This window comes from Pararge aegeria, chromosome 1, assembly GCF_905163445.1.
Source record: "Pararge aegeria chromosome 1, ilParAegt1.1, whole genome shotgun sequence".
Taxonomy (NCBI): Eukaryota; Metazoa; Arthropoda; class Insecta; order Lepidoptera; family Nymphalidae; genus Pararge; species Pararge aegeria.
Genome location: NC_053180.1, coordinates 20,438,838 through 20,458,464, shown reverse-complemented (window position 1 = coordinate 20,458,464; position 19,627 = coordinate 20,438,838). Strand labels below are relative to the sequence as shown.

The 19,627-nt window shown below is 37.4% G+C and overlaps 3 protein-coding genes across 4 annotated transcripts; 1 reads left to right on the top strand and 2 right to left on the bottom strand.

Annotated features, from left to right (window-relative positions):
• Positions 1–124: 124 nt before the first annotated feature.
• Positions 125–16,615, bottom strand: LOC120635800. Its single transcript, XM_039906997.1, has 16 exons — positions 16,508–16,615; positions 15,818–16,045; positions 14,989–15,147; positions 13,705–13,890; positions 12,653–12,788; positions 11,964–12,198; positions 10,862–11,050; positions 9,215–9,273; positions 7,613–7,983; positions 5,534–5,710; positions 5,226–5,453; positions 3,444–3,602; positions 2,715–2,900; positions 2,447–2,582; positions 1,670–1,904; positions 125–341 (listed from the first exon to the last, which is right to left on the bottom strand). Exons 2-16 carry the CDS (start codon positions 16,043–16,045, stop codon positions 125–127), a joined length of 2,901 nt encoding a protein of 966 aa, XP_039762931.1. The 5' UTR covers positions 16,508–16,615.
• Positions 6,735–9,317, top strand: LOC120626524 (protein ANTAGONIST OF LIKE HETEROCHROMATIN PROTEIN 1-like). Of its 2 annotated transcripts, XM_039894074.1 has the most exons (3): positions 6,735–7,072; positions 8,095–8,251; positions 8,380–9,317. In XM_039894074.1, the coding sequence occupies exons 1-3, from the start codon at positions 6,762–6,764 to the stop codon at positions 8,428–8,430; spliced, it is 519 nt and encodes a 172-aa protein (XP_039750008.1). In that variant the 5' UTR covers positions 6,735–6,761; the 3' UTR covers positions 8,431–9,317. The 2 variants fall into 2 exon arrangements, with proteins under 2 accessions (XP_039750008.1, XP_039750001.1); XM_039894067.1 differs by having other exon boundaries at positions 8,095–9,317.
• LOC120626539 lies at positions 7,113–9,383 on the bottom strand. The gene is made up of 2 exons (XM_039894085.1): positions 9,215–9,383; positions 7,113–7,983 (listed from the first exon to the last, which is right to left on the bottom strand). Exons 1-2 carry the CDS (start codon positions 9,345–9,347, stop codon positions 7,337–7,339), a joined length of 780 nt encoding a protein of 259 aa, XP_039750019.1. The 5' UTR covers positions 9,348–9,383; the 3' UTR covers positions 7,113–7,336.
• Positions 16,616–19,627: the final 3,012 nt, after the last annotated feature.

Here is a 19,627-nt window from a genome sequence, read left to right as displayed (position 1 = left end):
TCCGAGCGAATATTTTTTATAACTTAATTTCCAAGATAATTCCTGGGGGCCAAAGACACGGTAGATGCTATTAAAATAAAACGGCATCAATACAATGCAAAAAAACGTATTTATTGCTTTAAATTCATAACTCAGTTCTGGTATCGTGGAACTTCATGAATGCCTTCACTGCCTTGACGACGTCTGCGGCGTAGGCTTCAGGCATCTCAAAGGCTAAGAAGTGACCCCCGACATCCATTGTTGTATATCCAACCATGTTAGAGTATTTTAGGTTATTAATGGGCTGAGCCAGTAACTCATGTTTTGCCTGCATCACCCAGGTCGGTACCGAAGTAGAGTGCCTGCGTACAGAAAACCATCAACTTAGTGTCTTAGGATTCTAATTAGTGTTAGAATTTTATAATTAGTCTTAATATAGTAATATTGTTTCTTTAAAATATAATTATAACCTAAAATAAAGTATTTAAAACTAAATCTTATATATTTAAACGAGCAATTCTTTATATATATAATTGGAATCTCGGAATCGGCTCCAACGATTTTGATGAAATTTAGTACACGCGAGGTTTCGGGGGCAGTAAATCGATCTAGCTTGGATTCATTTTTTTATAAAATGTCATTTTATTTATATATATATATGTATATAATTGGAATCTCGGAATCGGCTCCAACGATTTTCATGAAATTGAGTATACAGGGGGTTTCGGGGGCGATAAATCGATCTAGCTGTGATTCATTTTTAGAAAATGTCATTTTATTTGTGTTTTCCGGTAATAACCGATTTGGTGCAACGAAGTTGCACGGGTCAGCTAGTAAAATCTAAAACGCGAAACCACCGCAGCGAGGCACAGTTCCTAAGATGCTGGCAGCATTGCCCCTCTGGATGGCCAAACTAATTCGTTGGCCAAGGTAACTGCACGCTCTAGGATCACCGGTAGACTCGATAACCCTTTTCGATAATTCTTTGAAAAAGGCTCTTGCCTCCGGACCCCACGGTCCCAAAGTCTCTATTAGTGTTAGTAGATGTATATATATATATATACATATAATATATGTCAGAATAATTAGTCACGATTCAGTCAGAGATCGTAAAGTTCATAAATCTATTATAATATTAAATGATTGCTGTCCAATTGTTTAGCCATTAAATTATGTTAAAATTTCTGTGATATGTCATGAAAATCAATTGGAATAGTGCGGTTATTTAATTTTATAAAACATTTATAGACTTATCACGTCTTTGAGAACACTATAGGGAATTCTCAGGTGTTTTTTTTTTTTTTAAATATATAGACAAGTGCTTGACTGTAATCACACCTGATGGTAAGTGATGTTGCAGCCTAAGATGAAGCGCGCTTGCCTAGAAGATGCCAATTCACTCTTGATTTGAAGGTACCCAGATTATAGGTATCGGGGAAGACAGAAGATGGGAGGGCATTCCAGGCCTTTGCGGTGTGCAAGTTTCCTCACGATGTTTCCTTTGAACGTGATATTTAATTGCATAAATGAAATATGCACATAACTCTCGAAAGTTAGAGATGCCTGCCGGTGATCGAATTTGTTTCCCCCGAAAGGAAGGCCGAAGCCCAATTAAGCTATTACCACTATGAAAAATTGTTAATGAATATAAACTATTTGTACTTATCAATATTCTATAAAGATATCTCACTCGTTTATTCGTAGGCCGCGATGTTCCTTTCTGAAAGCCTCAGTGTATATTCTCATCGAGCTGGTAATAGAGCCAGGAGCCCAATACACCATGAGGTTGTCGATCAGCTGTTCCGGAGTGAAGGTGTCGTAAAGTCCGCCGTCGTCCAAACCACGGTTGCTTAACTTCGTATAACGAGAAATGAACTCGAGCATATAGGCGAGAAAACCAACTGGCGAATCTGTGAGAGCGACACCTGTCAACAAGACGAACTCTAAACCATAATAACAATCCATTACCTTAAACATTTACCACAAAAGAAATCTATTATCTTGAGTGACGTGATTGCTTGATGACCTCCACCAAATAAAGATGTGCCCTTCGCCGATATCCCATAATCAGATACCAAACGTACGTCACGTAACGTCCTATCACTGAAGTCCAGTTAAAAATACACAGTTTTGCCTTCAGTATCGATAGCTTTACTTCGAGTCCCCTCAAAATAAAATTACTATAAGGATACAGATTAAATCAATGTTAAATATATATGGTAACTGAGCTAACTAAAACAAACACCCAATTCGGACTGCCCGATTAATTTTTCTTAGAATAGTTATGGAGTTACTACGATGTCTTTAAATTTATATTATGTAACTACTTTTGAAGATTAAATCTACTGAAAAAGGCGAGTGTTTGAGAAAACGTTACAGATTCTTGTTTTTGTTTTTAGCAAATAATTAGGTAACCAACAAAAAGTTATCTTTGTCCTACATTTATTTTGAGAGAGAAGTCACTTACCCAAAGTATCAGGCTTTGTAGCCTGTAAATGGAAATAACCAGATTCCTCTATTATGGTCGATGAGAGCTCCGAGCCCTGGACTCCTAGCACGGCAGCAATCGCTCCAGCTACAGTGGTTATTTCTGTACAGCTATTCTGCATTCCAAACAAAATATTTCATTAAAACTTTACATATAAACAAAATATGAAGGGAATTTGATTAAAAATTATTTTATAACGCTGAAATTTTGGAAACAATTTCAAAAATAATGTTATAAGAATGCTTACGAGTACAAAGTTCAAATTAGTGTGGAAACCCAAAACTTCATCCTGGTACATTGTAGCAATCGCAGTACCGACAACACTTCCCCAATCCCCGCCTTGGATGTAGAACTGATTGAAGCCGAGTCTGTTCATGAGGTTTCTGAGAACAACTCCCATTTGTGTCGGTCCCATGCCCGGGCGTACGGCAGCCTGGTGACAAAAGCTTTATGGATAAACATCGGTTACAAGTAGGCGCAACTTCGCAAAAGTTCTAATAGACTGAGATATTCCGCGACTATTATTGGTCTAGCCTAAATGGTTAATATTTTATTACGTAACTCTTACCAGTTTAGAGGTCCTTAAAAACCTTCCTTAAAAATTTTTATGAACATTTCCTATTGCTGGAGAATTAATTGTTCGAGATACTGTTTTTTTCGCAAATTATTAAAAACTTTATAAACTAATCTTAGTGTATTTAATAAACACTTAGTTTGGACTGCTTAAAGTGATTTTTAGTATTGTTGAGTGTTTTCACAGATCTTGAATTATATTGTGTATTAAAAAAACCCCGTTGCAAGCAAATTTGTCCAATTGTCACGGATAATAGCTACTTTATCTAAATATTTATTGTTCTATGATTATCCACTAGACCAAGACAGTTAATTGTACCATTAGTTTACTCATAAGTACTAGGGCTCCAGAAAAAAAGAAGTTAATTATTGTTTTGCTACAAACTGCAGCTTAATTACTCACATCAGAAAATCCAAATCCGGGTAAGCTGGGGACGATAATCTCGAATGCGATGCCATCAGTGGGCGTGGTCAATAAAGCGATGGCGTCGTAGAACTCGCGGAAGGAGCCTCCCCAGCCATGCAACAACAGCAGAGGTACCCGGATAACGTCCGCGGGTACCTGGGAATTTATTTGGTCAAAACAAAACACCAGCATCATCCACAATTCTGCTGGGCACGTCTTCTCTCTTATGGAAAAGAGGGAAATAGATCTAACACGCTCCTAAAATGCGGGTTTGAATCAAGCTATTGTTACATAATCTGTACTGGTCTTGTAAATTTCTGAAATGAAAAACAAAAAGCTAAGTTAAGCTTCACTCAAAGAATTGGGAAGCTGTTTTACAAAAACAGCAGACGAAGACGTTTTAAAAGCCTCGTATTTTGATTTGGTTCAGTCTCAGATTGCATATGGATTAACTGTTTCTGTTTCTTTGTAACCATGCTCCGCCTTGAAGGAGCACAAACAGCAATTATCAAAGTAATTTACAAGAAACCAGTGCGACACCCAACGCATTTTATCTATAAAGAAGGTGCGTTGCTCAATGTCAGGTTATATACAGGATTATTTTAAAATCTCTGCGGATTTTTTGCTGGTGGTTTGGTATCGGTAATAGAACATATTTCCACAAAAAATTTCATATTTTTTTATCATGTCCGAGCATAAAATAATCCAATCATGGCTACTCGTTATAGGTATCTACCTAAATAAATAATAGCCCAATACCATCTTAGGCTGCTAACGTCAGGGGCTAACTTGTAGTGGATTAAAAAAATACATCGTAATGTGTGGCATGCATAGGTAAGTAATGGGTTTTTCAATTTTCATTGTTTAAGTTATTATTATGCTTTATTTTATGGAATTACCGCTGCGACGATAGGACCTAGTGCCAGAACCTATTGTAGGGTGCCCATAATTATCTTTTTCGGGGACTAATCTTTTGTAACCGTAAATTTCTGTATCGTTAAGTAAAACATAAAAGCAATATAATATATGTTTATAAATTTGGCTCATCACAATTATCCTGTATTCCTAACATAGCATTAAAGAAGCACGTCGAAATCCCACCTGAAACTTATTTGACACCACGAAAGCACAGTATGCGGAATTTTTGTGCTGTGAAACAATATCGAACTGCTTTTCCAGTTGACACAGTTGTGTCCTTGGTGCTAAATAAAATTTACGAAATTCATAATATTATTACCTCGCCATGGAGACAACGCAAGCAAATAGGTAATTACAAAATCATTTGCGTATGTGCGTGTCTGTGTGTTTATATACTTACACACATACACACACAAGGGCACTTAAACACAAAATATATATTTTTATTCAAATCATTGTAATTAATTGCCGAATCTACTCAAATGCTAAAGCGCCGTAAATACTCCGTTATTTGTAATAACTATGTTTTTGCGGCGCTTGCGTTTGAGACTCTGGGGCCATGGTCTTCGGACAAGAAAAATTTTATTAACATAGTGTCACAAAAATTGGTCCTTACGTCTGGTGACCCAAGACCTGGCGCTTATTTAGCCCAATGGCTAAGTCTAGCTATTCAAAGGGGTAATAGCGCCAGCATTTTGGGTACCATGCCATCACTGTGTCTAGTCCATAAGGAGTTCCTGCTATACACATTTTACTATATTTAATAAATGAAATTGCTAAAAACCGAGCAGTTCTTCGCCTGACTTGTGAAGCCAATACTCGGTCTAAAATACACATTATAAATCTACATGCAATACTGACCTGTGGCGTCACCCTGAGGAAGTGTATGTCCAGACCCTGTATGTTGGTTTTGTAGTGCGGGTACTGATTGAAGTACGCTTCTCTCTCTTTAAAGTCGTATTCTTCTGCCCAGTATTTAACCCAGGGATCTATTTGGTCGGTGTTAAAACCGTAGTAAAATGCTGTGCCTTCTAGAGGTGGTGCTAATTTTCTGTGACGTTTAAGACGACTTACGAGATCGTGTATCATCTGAAAAGAATAAAATTAAATAATGTTGATGGTATGATATAACACTGTTAGTTTCATTTAAAAATGAATGTAGCACTTACCTCGTCACAGAACCTTATTTCGAAGTGCCTGACGGTTTCATTTGTTCGGCCCTGCAACTCCTTTGGACCCCACCACTCGTTGGGGTCAAGTTGAGTAGGTGGAGGCACCTGTGCATGGATGGCCCATGCTGCTATGCCGATAACCAAAATGACGACCCGCAACACGCTATTTGCCATCTAAAAAAAATATTATTGGTAGGGTTTTAGATTAGAGATACCTTTTTGGAAGTACCTTGCAACGGACGCTTCTCTGACTTAGATATGTTCTATGGATATTACGGTCCGGTACGAAAAGATCTACATTAACATGTTGTGCGAAGTTTTAGTACTTCAGATGTCTCATGCTGTGGCAAGTATTTATGAACACTTTTAAGTCTGGAATTATTTGAGTCCAATAGCTTTTGATAGCAATGGCGGTTTTCTAACCAATTTCAGGCGTCTCGAAAATATTGTTGGTCTAGAATTTTAATCTTTAAATACTGCGTCGTAATGTAAAATAACTCTAAGGAATAGGACGAATATTTTATCGAGTTATTTGTATTATTTTATAAAAAAAAATATAAGTGCTTAAATACTTAAATAATTCAATAGAAAAAATTAAAAATATAAATAGGAAACTCACCACCTCACACGAGAAATAAAACCTGAATGTTTAATTTCCTTTTCGTATCACTTTACATTTTTAAACTGTTTAAGCAGCTGAAGATGCCTTATATGTCAAATAGACGTATATGGTATCAATAGTATACTATGTAAGTTTAAAGTTAAAAGCGGTGTTAACCCAGTCGGTAAGACTTCGGCTTCCCTTTCGAAGTTATCGGGGTCGATCATCACATAACCTTGAAAAGTTATCGGTACTTACCATGTACGCATTCAAAACCGTTTAGGGTTATCGCGTTTTAAGCAAATCAGTATATATTAATCCGCATGACGTCACGCGGAGTGATGAGAACATTTAGGGTCCGTTCACACAGACCGGCTCGGAGAGCATCGGCCTGCTTTTTTCTTTTCACACAGACCGGGTCGTATACGCTTGGAATTGGCCGGAGCGGAGCCGCCAACTATTTCACATCGACCGGCTGGAAGAGATCTGAAAGCGGGTGCGGTTGGATGTGCTCGGAGCCGGTCGGATGCGCTCGGAGTCGGGTGGATACACTACAAAGGCAGTGCCAGTATTCCGCGCAGTCTAAGTTTTGTTTTCGGTGTGTTAACGTGTGCTTTTCGAAACATGGATTTAGATAGCTCCGACGAAGAAATATATTTGTTAGCAAGATTACTTGAAATAGAACATAGGAAACGTAAGCGCAAGCGGAAACAAATATGGGTAAAACATATTTGGAAAAACAGACTAATCCATGGGGAGTTTCACACCATTTTCGAGGAATTGAAGAGAGATAGCCTAAAATTTTATGAGTATTATCGTATGGAATATTGGCAATTTTTGAAATTGACAGATTTGTTAAGAGTACATATAACAAAAAAGACTACAAATTATCGTTGCACCATTACAGCCGAAGAAAGGTTAACGGTAACTTTAAGGTAAATAAAAAACAATTATTTATACTAATCATGTTATTTAGATCACAAAATCACAGCCCTCCATTTATTAAGCATTGTTTACGTTAATGAAATGTAAATTACTTATACTAATCATGTTAAATAACACAAACATCTAAATAGATCACAAAATCACAGCCCTCCATTTATTAAGCATTATTTACGTTAATGAAATGTAATTAAATAGTACAGATTTGTGTGTGTTTAATTATTATTATTATAATTATTATTGTTTTTGATTGTTTATTATTTTGTATTTTGTGTGCTGGTATTGTACCCGTAAGTAGTCTGATCTGGATAGTTTTGAGGAATATAGGTTTCGTTTGACACTAGGTAAGTAGATTGATTAGTCGATGGCGGTGAATTTATAGACAAAGAATAATTCAAATCTGTACTATTTTCATACAGACTTAATTCAGCTTCATTAACAATGTTAAACACGCGCCTTTTAATTCGTGCTTGGACTTCTTTTGGGAATGTTTCCACTGTATCTGACATAGACAAAAAAAAATTACGTAATGCCTTGTCACGGGGTGTAGTATTTCTTTTTTCTTCAAGATACTCTTCGAAAACCGTAGCAACATCTTTGCTTAAGCGTGGTCTCTTTTTCGAGCCAGAAGTACTTGCAAGCGATTCAACTTCAGAATGGTCAGAACGTTTAGATGATGTCGATGGTGGTGGTATTGGTGTGCCAGGCTCTGAATCATCCGATGATAATGTTACATTAGATATTTGGTTTCGATTGCGAAAAAATGGTATTATAAAAGAAAGTTCTTTTTCAAATTTTATCAATTTGGACGTAGTTGCACCATCGCCACTCTTGCCTTTTCGGTTATAATAGGCTTTTCTGAAGTTATCTCGCAGTTTCTTCCAACGATCCTGGCACTGCGTCACTGGAAAGAACAGAAATGAAAAATTAATAACATAACTCTTTTTTATTTTATAGTTCGTTTTGGTACGGCAGTCTTATATTTCTATTTTGTGTGTTTGTTTTATTTTTACAGATTCCTCATCACTGGTTGCAGTTTCAAAAACTTGTCATTTAATTTTCGAATGGGAATTTCTACAGTTCATTCAATTATTCATGAGACAATCAGAGTAATTTGTGATGTTTTGATGCCCATAGTTATGCAGATGCCAGATGAAGAAATGTGGGAAAAGGTTTCACGTGATTTCTTTAATATTTGGAATTTTCCTAACTGTTTGGGCGCTATAGACGGAAAGCATGTCAATATACAGGCACCAGATAATAGTGGAAGCTTATACTATAATTATAAAAACTTTTTCAGTACAGTGTTACTAGCTGTGGTCGACGCGAAATACAGTTTTTTAATTGTTGATGTCGGATCATATGGTAAAAATAGCGACGGCGGAATTTTACAGAATTCAAAATTTTGGAAAAAACTCAACACCAATAAGTTAAAGCTGCCCCCAAATAAACCTCTACCTAGTACCACTGAAAGCTTACCACATGTTTTTATAGGAGACGAGGCATTTCCTTTGAGCAATAATATATTGCGGCCGTATCCAAGAGAACAAGCAAGAACAGAATTATCAAAAAAAGTATTTAATCTGCGTTTAAGCAGGGCAAGAAAAGTCGTAGAATGTGCATTTGGAATGCTAACTCAAAGATTTGAAATTTATCAAAAACGAATGAAAATTCAGCCGAAGTACTGTGATTTAATTATATTAGCAACTACATGTTTACATAATTTTTTAATAGAAAATCGGACGCCAGGACAAGAGAATGAATTTCACAGCAATATAAATTTATTAACAGCAATAACAGACAATAATAATGAAAACAGTTCTAATAGCGACGCAGTTCTAACCACAAGGAATAAATTTAAGGATTATTTTTCATCAAGTGGTGCTTTAGATTGGCAAGATCAAGTGGCTACGCGAGTTTCTTAAGTTATATTTAATAAAAATTGTCTACTACATAAGTATATTCTAACGATCAGATACTCAAACGAGTTTTTAAAGTAAGGGCGCATTTAAACTCATGTTATTCCTATTTTGACTTTGAATCTAACACGTCGCAGCACGAGTTTAAGAAGCCCTTGCTTTAAAATTCGTTTGAGTATCTGGGGGTAGGTGTAAAACAATGAAAACCTTACTTACCACTTATTCCGAGACATTTGCTAATTTCCTCCCATGCATTGTCTTTCATTATCCGATCGCTATATGATGGCTTGGTTATGTCAAATAAACACTCATATTTTGACACGAGTATTATTAATTTTTCATCATTCATCTTTTCGTACAAGTACGCACAACTATTACGTTCAAATGTTGCTATCAAAATGGCGGTCGGCGCGGCCGCAGCGGGCACGCAATCGGAGCCGATCGGCTACGCGATAGAGAAAGAGCACGCAATCGGAGCCCATCGGCTGCGCGAGCGAGAAAGAGCACGCAATCGGAGCCGACAGGCTGCGCAAGCGAGAAAGAGCACGCAATCAGAGCCGATCGGCTGCGCGAGCGAGAAAGAGCACGCAAGCGGAGCCGGTCGGCTCCTTTTATTACTTCACACGAAGCGCGTTCAGGTATTTTTAATGACAAAAAAGGTGCAAATGCAAAAATAAACTTTACTACAATCACTCAAAACACTGTTTCCAACGTGATAAAAATCTGCTCTCCTCTCCGAGCCGGTCTGTGCGAACGGACCCTAACACAGCAATTATAAAATATATTTTTACTTCTCAAGTTCTTAAGATCGTACTTTGGGATGTGTAGGCGGACTAAAATATAATTTATGACTTTTGATCATATTAAGGCACACCTAACCTTAAATTTTTTTGATGCAAAGAGAACACTACGTTGTTTGTCAGATTTTTTAATTCTATTTTTTTTCTAGTTTATTCGAAATGTGTCCGGCCATTTCTTTACAATATTAATTTATTCTTTGATATTTCAAATACCCTCAATTACAAATAATACGTAGGTGTTGATGCCAACTACAGGTTTTTTTTTGGAATGAATAATGAGGTCAATTGTCCACATTATTATCCAACTACCCTCCTATTCCTGTTTGTTACCTATATTCGTAACGTGAGGCCGCCTTTAGTTGGTAATAGACCGCTTCGCGATTGGACGTATAGCGATTGTGTCCGTCTGCGTATAACCGCACCTTGATAGTGGTGACGTCGGGAGTGTATTTGTGCTGCCGGTGAACCGTGCTCTTCGCTTAAGGTCGCGGACCTGCTCAGGTTAGTGCACGATTCCGATTTTCTTGCGCCCCCACTGCCTAACGCGCGGACGCCTAAATTCTAAATTATCTAACTTTCACAGTCCACTGGCAATTGACTTTCGAAGGTGGACAGTGGCGGCAGTTTCGTCTTCAGTCCGTCCGTAGTCGTATCTTAGATTCTATTATTATGCATTTGTTTTTTTTATTTAGCTGTTGCATTTTGACTTTCTAGATATAATTTATTTTATTTCTTCGCAATATGAAACTGTGGTATTCGGTAATAAACCGACTTTATGGTTCATTTAGATATTAAGTGAGCTGTGCTATTTCAAATGAATTGGAGTAACAGTGATTCGCATATTTAAATATTATGCATTTATTTATTATTATCTAGCTAGCAACATTCCGCGGGTGTGATGTGAGATGGGCGTTTCGTTTTCACTGTTTTTGGACACACTGCATGCAATAATGGCTCAATGAGGGTTCTGTGCCCGAGGGTATTAAAATAAAATTGCATAAATATCGTTCAAACAGCATATTTATTGCTTTAAATTCATAATTCTGTTCTCGTATCGTGGAACTTGATGAATGCCTTCACTGCCTTGAAGACGTCCGCAGCGAAAGCTCCGGGCATCTCAAACGCCAAAAAGTGGCCACCGGCGTCTATTGTTGTAGTTCCAACCATGTGAGTGAATTTCAGGTTATTTATGGGCTGAGCGAGGATCTCGTGCTTCGCTTGAAGCACCCAGGTCGGCACTGAAGTAGAGTAACTGGAAAAACATATTTCAACTCAGTACTTCATCCAAGTGGTGAAAACTTTGTACCTCGGTCTCTCTCACGAAAAGCTTTTCAAAGAGCTTTGGAGAAAATGTTAAAATTAGCTTTCAGCATTAAATATATGGTCTGCTTTAAGGTCGAAGGAAAACATTGTGAGGAAACCCGCATGTCTGAGAGGTCTCTTCTTCCCAAGGGCGTTTGAAGTCTACTCCGCACTTGGTCAGCGTAATGAACTCCCCAACCCATCTCATGCTGAAATAAGAGCCGTGCCTTGTTATTCGGTAATCGGTGGTTTCTGGGGATGATGACTTCAACATCCTCGACTTATTTATATTCTGCTAGGCACAGGCTAGAACCACCTCGCTGCTCAAACTGAGATCACCTTTTCTCCGCGAATGAGTATTTCGTAACCGAAAATCCATGACGCAACAATTTTTAACCCAGGACTTCGTTATACATAGTCAAACATGCGAACCATTAGGCCAACGAGACAGTTCGATCAATAATAATTACAAAGTGATAACGTCTAGGACACCGGGAGGTATCTTTGCATCGTTCGAGTCCATACAGGACTGGAGTGCATCGATAATGCAGTAGTATTTTATTAATATGGTCGTTAATCAAATATAATTTTGATTGTTTCTTGAAAACTAAGTAATAATTATTAGCGTATTAGAAGAATCGATTTAATATCTGGCAAATATGAAAGTAGTAGTAGTAGAGCTTGTAACAGAGCGGTTAGCGGCACTTCTTGATCGGTAGGGTAGTAACTAGCGACGGTCAAAGCCGAGATAATTGACCTGACCAGAGAAAATTCAGAAATAATAAATTCCAAATCGTCCTATATAAATTCACAGCGCTCCCCTTTACTAAACCAATCCGTAGTATATTAAAATTTTATCTTACTTGTTTATTCTTAGGCCTCGATGGTGTTTGCTGAAAGCCTCAGCGTATATTCTCATCGAGCTGGTAATAGAGCCAGGTGCCCAATACACCATGAGGTTGTCGATCAGCTGTTCCGGAGTGAAAGTGTCGTAAAGTCCACCGTCTTCCAAACCACGGTTGCTTAATTTCGTAAGACGAGAAATAATCTCGAACATGTAGGCGAGAAAACCGACTGGCGAATCTGTGAGAGCGACACCTGTAAACAAAAAATAATAATAATTGTGAAATGTGAGCAAGGGTTAACGTCAAAAGCAATGAAGATCTGTGGATATTGTTTACAATATTGCAAGTTACAATTTGGATCTGAATAGACTGTCTGATACAAATCTCTCTCTCTTACACGAAGGGGTATTAACAAAATATTGGATAGGAGGCGTTACTTTGCGGAAATCCATGATATATTACGGAGTTACGGTATTAACCTCAGGAGATGTTGACTTTACAATGAATAATATTAATTTCGGAGCGAAACGTGCGTAGGGGGTACATGCCGAAGATCTGTTTAGTGTGGCGTATACAGAATCTCCTGCTTTTCGCGAAGTATAGGAAATTAAGCTTAATTTTCATAGTATTAACAAAAATTTTATTCAGTTTCCGATATTTTTAACGCTCTCCGATATTTTAATGGAAGCGACGTTAAGCCAACTTACCCAAACTATCAGGCTTTGTAGCTTGCAAATGGAAAAAGCCAGTTTCCTCTATTGTGATCGCAGCGGGTTCCGCCCCGGGAACGCCCAAGGTGGCAGCAATCGCTCCGGCTACTGAAGTTACTTCTGTGCAACTATTCTGTAATCCAAACAAAGCATTCCATTAAACTTTGTATACGAACAAAATATCACATTGTAGTATGTGTTATAATATGTAGTATCTATATATAATGTTATTAGGAAACTAGCGACGCGCCCCGGATTCCTACGGGTGCAATGGATACTAACAGAAGATCATTTGATACGGTGGCTTTGTCCTAATTTCTTATTGAGCAATCAAGCATCAGTTTTCTGTACTGCTTTTTTTAGAAATGCTCTGTTTTTCTTCTCTTTAAAATAAATGTACACTACTTAAGAGTATAAACCTTCTTTTTGAATATTATATTGAATGAATGCATGAATAAATATACTTTTACTGCATACAACGACAAGCACATAAAATGAAATATCAATTAATACAATAATGTATATTAGGGTTTTTATTTTTTACTATGTACAGTTTTATTTGAATATAGTACGTTTGTTACTTTTGTTATTTGTACGTTTATTACGCCTTAACTTAGCAACCAGTCGACTTGATTTTTGGCAAAGAGATAGATGAAAAAACAGACAGTACTCTGAGTATTATTGAGTATAGTTCGTATCCCAGGAAAAGTAGCGATTCCCAGAGGATTTTTAAACATCCATAATAAACGCGGGCATCAGCTACTTACTCACATAGCAGTTACACTGTTTTTGTGTTTGTTTGTTTGGACTTTCATTACGCTCTATCTAAGCATCTAATCAACTTGATTTTTGTCATAGAGCCAGTAGAGTGGCTAAGTAGGCTAGAGTAACATTGGCTATTTTTTACCTCAGGAGAACTATTCCCACGGGATTCATAAAAACTCGCAATAACGCGGACGAAGAAAGCGGGCAACAGCTATCAAATATATAACATTAAAAAGATTATTGTTATGAAATGCTGTCAAATAAAATGTCCTTAGAATACTTACAAGTACTAAATTCATGTTTGAATGAAAACCCAACACTTCATCCTGGTACAATGTAGCAATGGCAGAACCGACAACACCGCCCCAATCTCCTCCCTGGATGTAGAACTGATTGAAGCCGAGTCTGTTCATGAGGTTTCTGAGAACAACTCCCATTTGTGTCGGTCCCATGCCCGGGCGTACGGCAGCCTGGTGACAAAAGGTTTACGGTTAAACATCTGATAGATGAAAGCGATCTTTTTCTGTGTAAGTGCGTGATATAAAATGAAAATAAAGCTTCATTTGTTAAATGAGTATCGTTAATGTGAGCAATGTTGATAATCTGTGCGTATATATTTTTTGAAAAATGCAAGTTGTGAAGTCTAAGTTAAATGATATTAACATTCAAATTCAAAATTCAAAATTTAAAATTCATTTATTTCAAGTAGGCCTAATTAATAAGCACCTATGAAACGTCCAGTCCGTTTGTAGTGACTCTACCGCCGGTTTGGAAGGCAGATTGCTCTGAGAAGAGCCGGCAAGAAGTTCAGCAGATTGCTCTTTTCCAACATCATTTTAAAGTTTAACAATCTTTAGAATTTTTCTGTTTTGTGAGAGATGAGAGCGGAGTGGCCTGCTTCCAATCTGCCTTGTCGTTTAAGAATTCGATCGTGTAGTAACCACGATTTATTAAATGTGTTTAATATATTGTTTAAACTTAGGTAAAGGTAGATCTAATATTACCTTCGGTATCATGTAATAAAAGCATATACCCATCCCCACAAAGGATTTCTGTACTTTTCTCAGACGATATGCAGATATCACTGATATCACATTATATGTCGGTTTCTAGTAGGTCGACTGTTTATGTCGACTTTTTGTTTATAATTACTTATGTTTTCTTTAATAAAGATAATATTATTATAAATATATTGCGAGGCTACTGTAAGTATACCTATTTCTTTAAATTTGGTACGAAGGGATTCGCGTGATCTAAGTTTATATATCTATCGCATAGCTCCTTTCTGTAGTATAAATGTAGTTTATATATCATCAGCTCTCATTGACTTAATATGTAGGTATTTAATATGACCATAAGCTGACAAAAAGTAACCACAGGACCAGCGGTTTAACGCGGTGGGTCGATGTATACTGTGTAGAATAGTGAAAGAACGATTGTATGGGAAACTATTCAGAAGTTTTCAGAAAACGCCACACAGAAATGTCCGATTTTCACGGATCACAGGTAGCAAGTAAACTTAGACAGTTCATAATCAAAGCAAAAAAAGTGGTTGTACCATAACTCACATCAGAAAATCCAAAACCGGGTAAGCTGGGGACAATAACTTCGAATGCGATGCCATCAGTGGGCGTGGTCAATAAAGCGATGGCGTCGTAGAACTCGCGGAAGGAGCCTCCCCAGCCATGCAGCACCAGTAGAGGTAACACGGTGACGTCTTCAGGTACCTTGGAATTTTACAATTTTGAGAAAATTAAACAGATTTATTCAACCCAAGCCAAACCTAGTGGGTAGGACCTCGACTTCACTTTCGGGTCACCGCGTTCTAATCACATCACGCACCTCTATTTTATCAAGTTATGTGCTTTTTAATTACTAAAATAACACTTGGTTCAACTTGTGGCCACTTGTAATGGTCGGTACATGGCCTGTAGTAGCTTGTGTCCGTGAGACAATGTTTGTGTATCTATGTATTTTATAGATATAAACACTACAGTGGTGTAAACTGTATTCTGATCTGTCACCACACGGCACTAATAATCATCTTCATCCTATCAATATATTACCGGCCCACTGTGGGCCACGGGTCTTCTCCCACAATGTGAAGGGGTTAAGGCCGTAGTCCACCACACTGGCCAAGTTGGCCAATTGGCGGACTCCACATACCTTTAAGAACATTATGTAGGACTCTCAGGCATGCAGGTTTCCTCACGATGTTTTCCTTCACCGTTGAAGCAAGTGATATTTTAATAATTTAAAACGCACATAACTTAGAAAATGTAAAGGTTGGCATTTGAACTCTGCCCCCGAAAATGAAGTTGAGCTCATATCCACTAGAATATCTATATATAATACTCTGCCTTGAATGCTTATTTTGACTTAAGTTGTAATACTGACCTGTGGCGTCACCCTGAGGAAGTGTATGTCCAGACCCTGAATGTTGGTTTTGTAGTGCGGGTACTGATTGAAGTACGCTTCCCTCTCTTTGAAGTCGTATTCTTCTGCCCAGTATCTAACCCAGGGCTCCATTTGGTTGGTGTTGAAACCGTAGTAAAACGCTGTGCCCTCAAGTGGTGCTGACAGTTTCCTATGGCGTTTAAGACGACTAACAAGATCTTGTATCATCTGAAAAGAGAAAAATGTATTAATTTTGATGAAATGATCTTCTTATTCTTCGTCGTTCACTTCATTACTGAAGGTCGTGTCCGGATTCAAGTTTCTTCGTAGCGTTTTTCTTTACAGCCTTGCATCTTGTTCTATCCTCGGCCTTTTCATAGCTTCTTCATGTATCTCGACTCTACCTCGACTCTACCTGGTTAGACCAGGGACGAGGTAATCGTGAGAGACTTTACCTGGTTAGACCAGCGACGAGGTGATCGGCCACGTGGTCTTTTACCCTCCTTAGCTACCAATATTAGCTTATCCAGATTACTCGGCAGGCGTCGGGCAATATTCTTGTCTCACAATGTGGAGAGCCTGGTGTTACATACAATACATAGCTGCTCTAGGATCGATATATTTATTCTCTTAGATGAAATGATATAACGCTGTTAGTTTTACTTAAAAATGAATATAGGTAGGACTTACCTCGTCATCGAACCTTATTTCGAAGTGCCTGACGGTTTCATTTGTTCGGCCCTGCAACTCTTTTGGACCCCACCACTCGTTGGGGTCTAGTTGCGTCGGTGGAGGCACCTGCGCATGGGTGGCCCATGCTGCTATGCCGATAGTCAAAACGAGAATCCACAACATGTTATTTGCCATCTAAAAAATAAGTATTATTGACGGTGTTATATTTAAAGATTTTTGTACAAGTGTAATACCCTTCATTATGAAAAATAATCTTAATTTGCGATACTCCGCGAAAAGCAGGAGAAACTGAACTTTTTGCATTCAACCGAATTAAAAAACGTGCAGTTTTGCTTGTGGACAATATCAAATTCATCCGCACCTTGGACTGTTTAGGGCACCGAAGTGATGCCAGCATTTCTGTGTATCATTAACTTATAATGTTGGATTATATGTTATAATGGATTGTTGTAATGAGTTGTGTGAATGCAATGTAAAAGTTTTTAATTCTCAAAATTTAAAACATTTAAGATTTTGAATATTGGATAGAAGCAGGCGTTACTTTGCGGAAATCCAATTAAGCTTAATTTTGATAATATTTAAGATTTTGTATATTTTTACAACACTTTTGATAACATTTCATGATGAGTAAACTTCTGATTTTAACAAGTAACTACCAGAGCATGTTGCTGATTTGAAATAGTAGTATAAATATTTAATTTTTAAGTGAAAAATATTCAAATTAAACATTCATTTCCTTCGTAGGTCTAGTCTGAGCACTTTTGAAACATCGAATCAGTGGTTTTGTACTGCATTATATCAGTACTATAGTTTGTCTTTTTTTTATTTACGTAAACAAATAAGCGTTACTTACCTCCACTTCACTTCAAAGCAGCTATTTAGGCAAGAATTAAAAACTGAATATTGATTTCCGTGTTAGTATCCCTTTATATACTCGATGAGAACTATTTGAGCAGATGGAGCATGATGTGCCAAAATATGTTCAGATGACGCTTGTTTTTCTATCTAATTCACGAAAGTTGAAGTAGACACATTGAGTAGGGTGACTGGGTAGCAACCGATCAATGAAATTGTCATGTTTGAGACACGAGATATATTTTTTGGTTCTACGATATATTATACAATGTTGGTAGAGTCACTACAAACAGACATACTTAAAGTTTCAAAATTGCTTATAAACTAGTGCTACTTGATTTTTTTTTATTTAATTTAATTTTTTTTTAAAAGAAATGGTGTAAGCGAAATTCACTTTCGGGGGTCCGAGTTCGAAAAAGAGCTTTTTGTGACAGAGCTCCTTGAGGAAGTATAACGGCTACACTAATTTCTGCATTATTCTGCTTGTCCTCTAATCTAAAGGGCGTGGTTGCCGGTGTAATTATAGGCACGTGAGCCTGAACACCTACGCCTCAGCCCTTAGATCGATGGCCACAAGGCAGCAAGTTGCAGGACGTATTCCTTGTATGCACAGAAAAGTGTTGCTCTCTTTCGAGGCCATGATTCCACTTACCATCAGGTGGGCCATCTGTTTAGTCTGTCTATTATCACGATAGTAAATTGATGTGATTTTTACAGACAGTATATTTAAACAATATAATAAACAAAAATTAAAAAAAAAAAACTGATATTTATAAATTAATAAATATTTTAGACTAGCTGATACCCGTGACTTCGTGATTAAGGTGGTTTATTCCCGCGGGAACTCTCTTATTTCCCGGGATAAAAGGTAGCTTATGTTTTTTGTCATGTAAAAGGCTACACGCATACCTAATTTCATCCAACTCCGTTCAGCCGTTTTTGCGTGATTGAGTAACAAACACACACACTTTCACATTTAAAATATTAATAATATAGTAGGCTAAATACCGACAAAGACTTGCCCTATTCATTTAAGTTCTCAAGATATATATGAAACAAAAAATCATAAGATGCACGTCATCTAAGCAAATATTGACGTGTTTGTCTACATTTTTTTGAGACGCATAATTACAAATTCTGTAATGAACAAGCAACCAAATTTACTTCTTTTAATTGAATGGGACTCTTAAGAAATAATTCATTCCATCTTTTGTATTGTATTCTGTATGGTAATTTAATGGGTTAAAAAAAAACGGCCAAGATGCGTCAGATTTGCGCAACTTGCAATAGAGGCTTACCTTGGAAGCAATAAAATATATACCTAATATTACCTTGACGGTCGATTGGCGCAGTGGGCAGATACCCTGCTTACTGAGTCCAGGGCCGTGGGTTCGATTCCCACAACTGGAAAATGTTTGTGTGTTAACATGAATGTTTTTCAGTGTCTGGGTGTTTATCTGTATATTATAAGTATTTATGTAGATTATTCTCCAGTCATCTTAGTACCCTTAACCCTACGCTTACTTTAGGGATGGATGGCGTTGTGTGTATTGTCGTAGTAGATTTATATTTATTTATTATTTATTAATATTTTAAAGCGAGAACATGTGTTTGTTTATTTGCATACCTTGCATGACATTGATAAAGCCATCTTTCGGTAAGAGACAGCTTGTACCCTGAACACATACGTAGATAACTTACCCCGGAAATTGAATGATTCCCAAGAGATTTCTAAAAAACCGAAGCCGTATGCCTACGGTTTGGTACAGTATCACGGACAACACCATAAACAACAACCAAAATGCAAGAGATCTGCCTAATAAATTCCTTCACCTTGATCCTCACTTTCCGCTGTGTATCCGATTACCACAACTTCGAGCGATACGATTATTGCTAAAAAAAATAATTCAAAATTCATTTATTTCAAGTAGGCCTAATAAATAAGCACTTATGAAACGTAAAGTCGGTTTGTAGTGACTCTACCACCGGTCCGGAAGGCAGATTCCACTGAGAAGACCCGGCAAGAAACTCAGCAGATTGCTCTTTTCCAACATCATTTTAAAGTTTAACAATCTTTAGAATTTTTCTGTTTTGTGAGAGATGAGAGCGGAGTGGCCTGCTTCCAAGCAGCCTTGTCGTTTAGGAATTCATCAATCGTGTAGTAACAACGATTTGTTAAATGTGTTTTAATATATTGTTTAAATTTAGATAAAGGTAGATCTAATATTACCTTCGGTATCATGTTATAAAAGCATATACCCA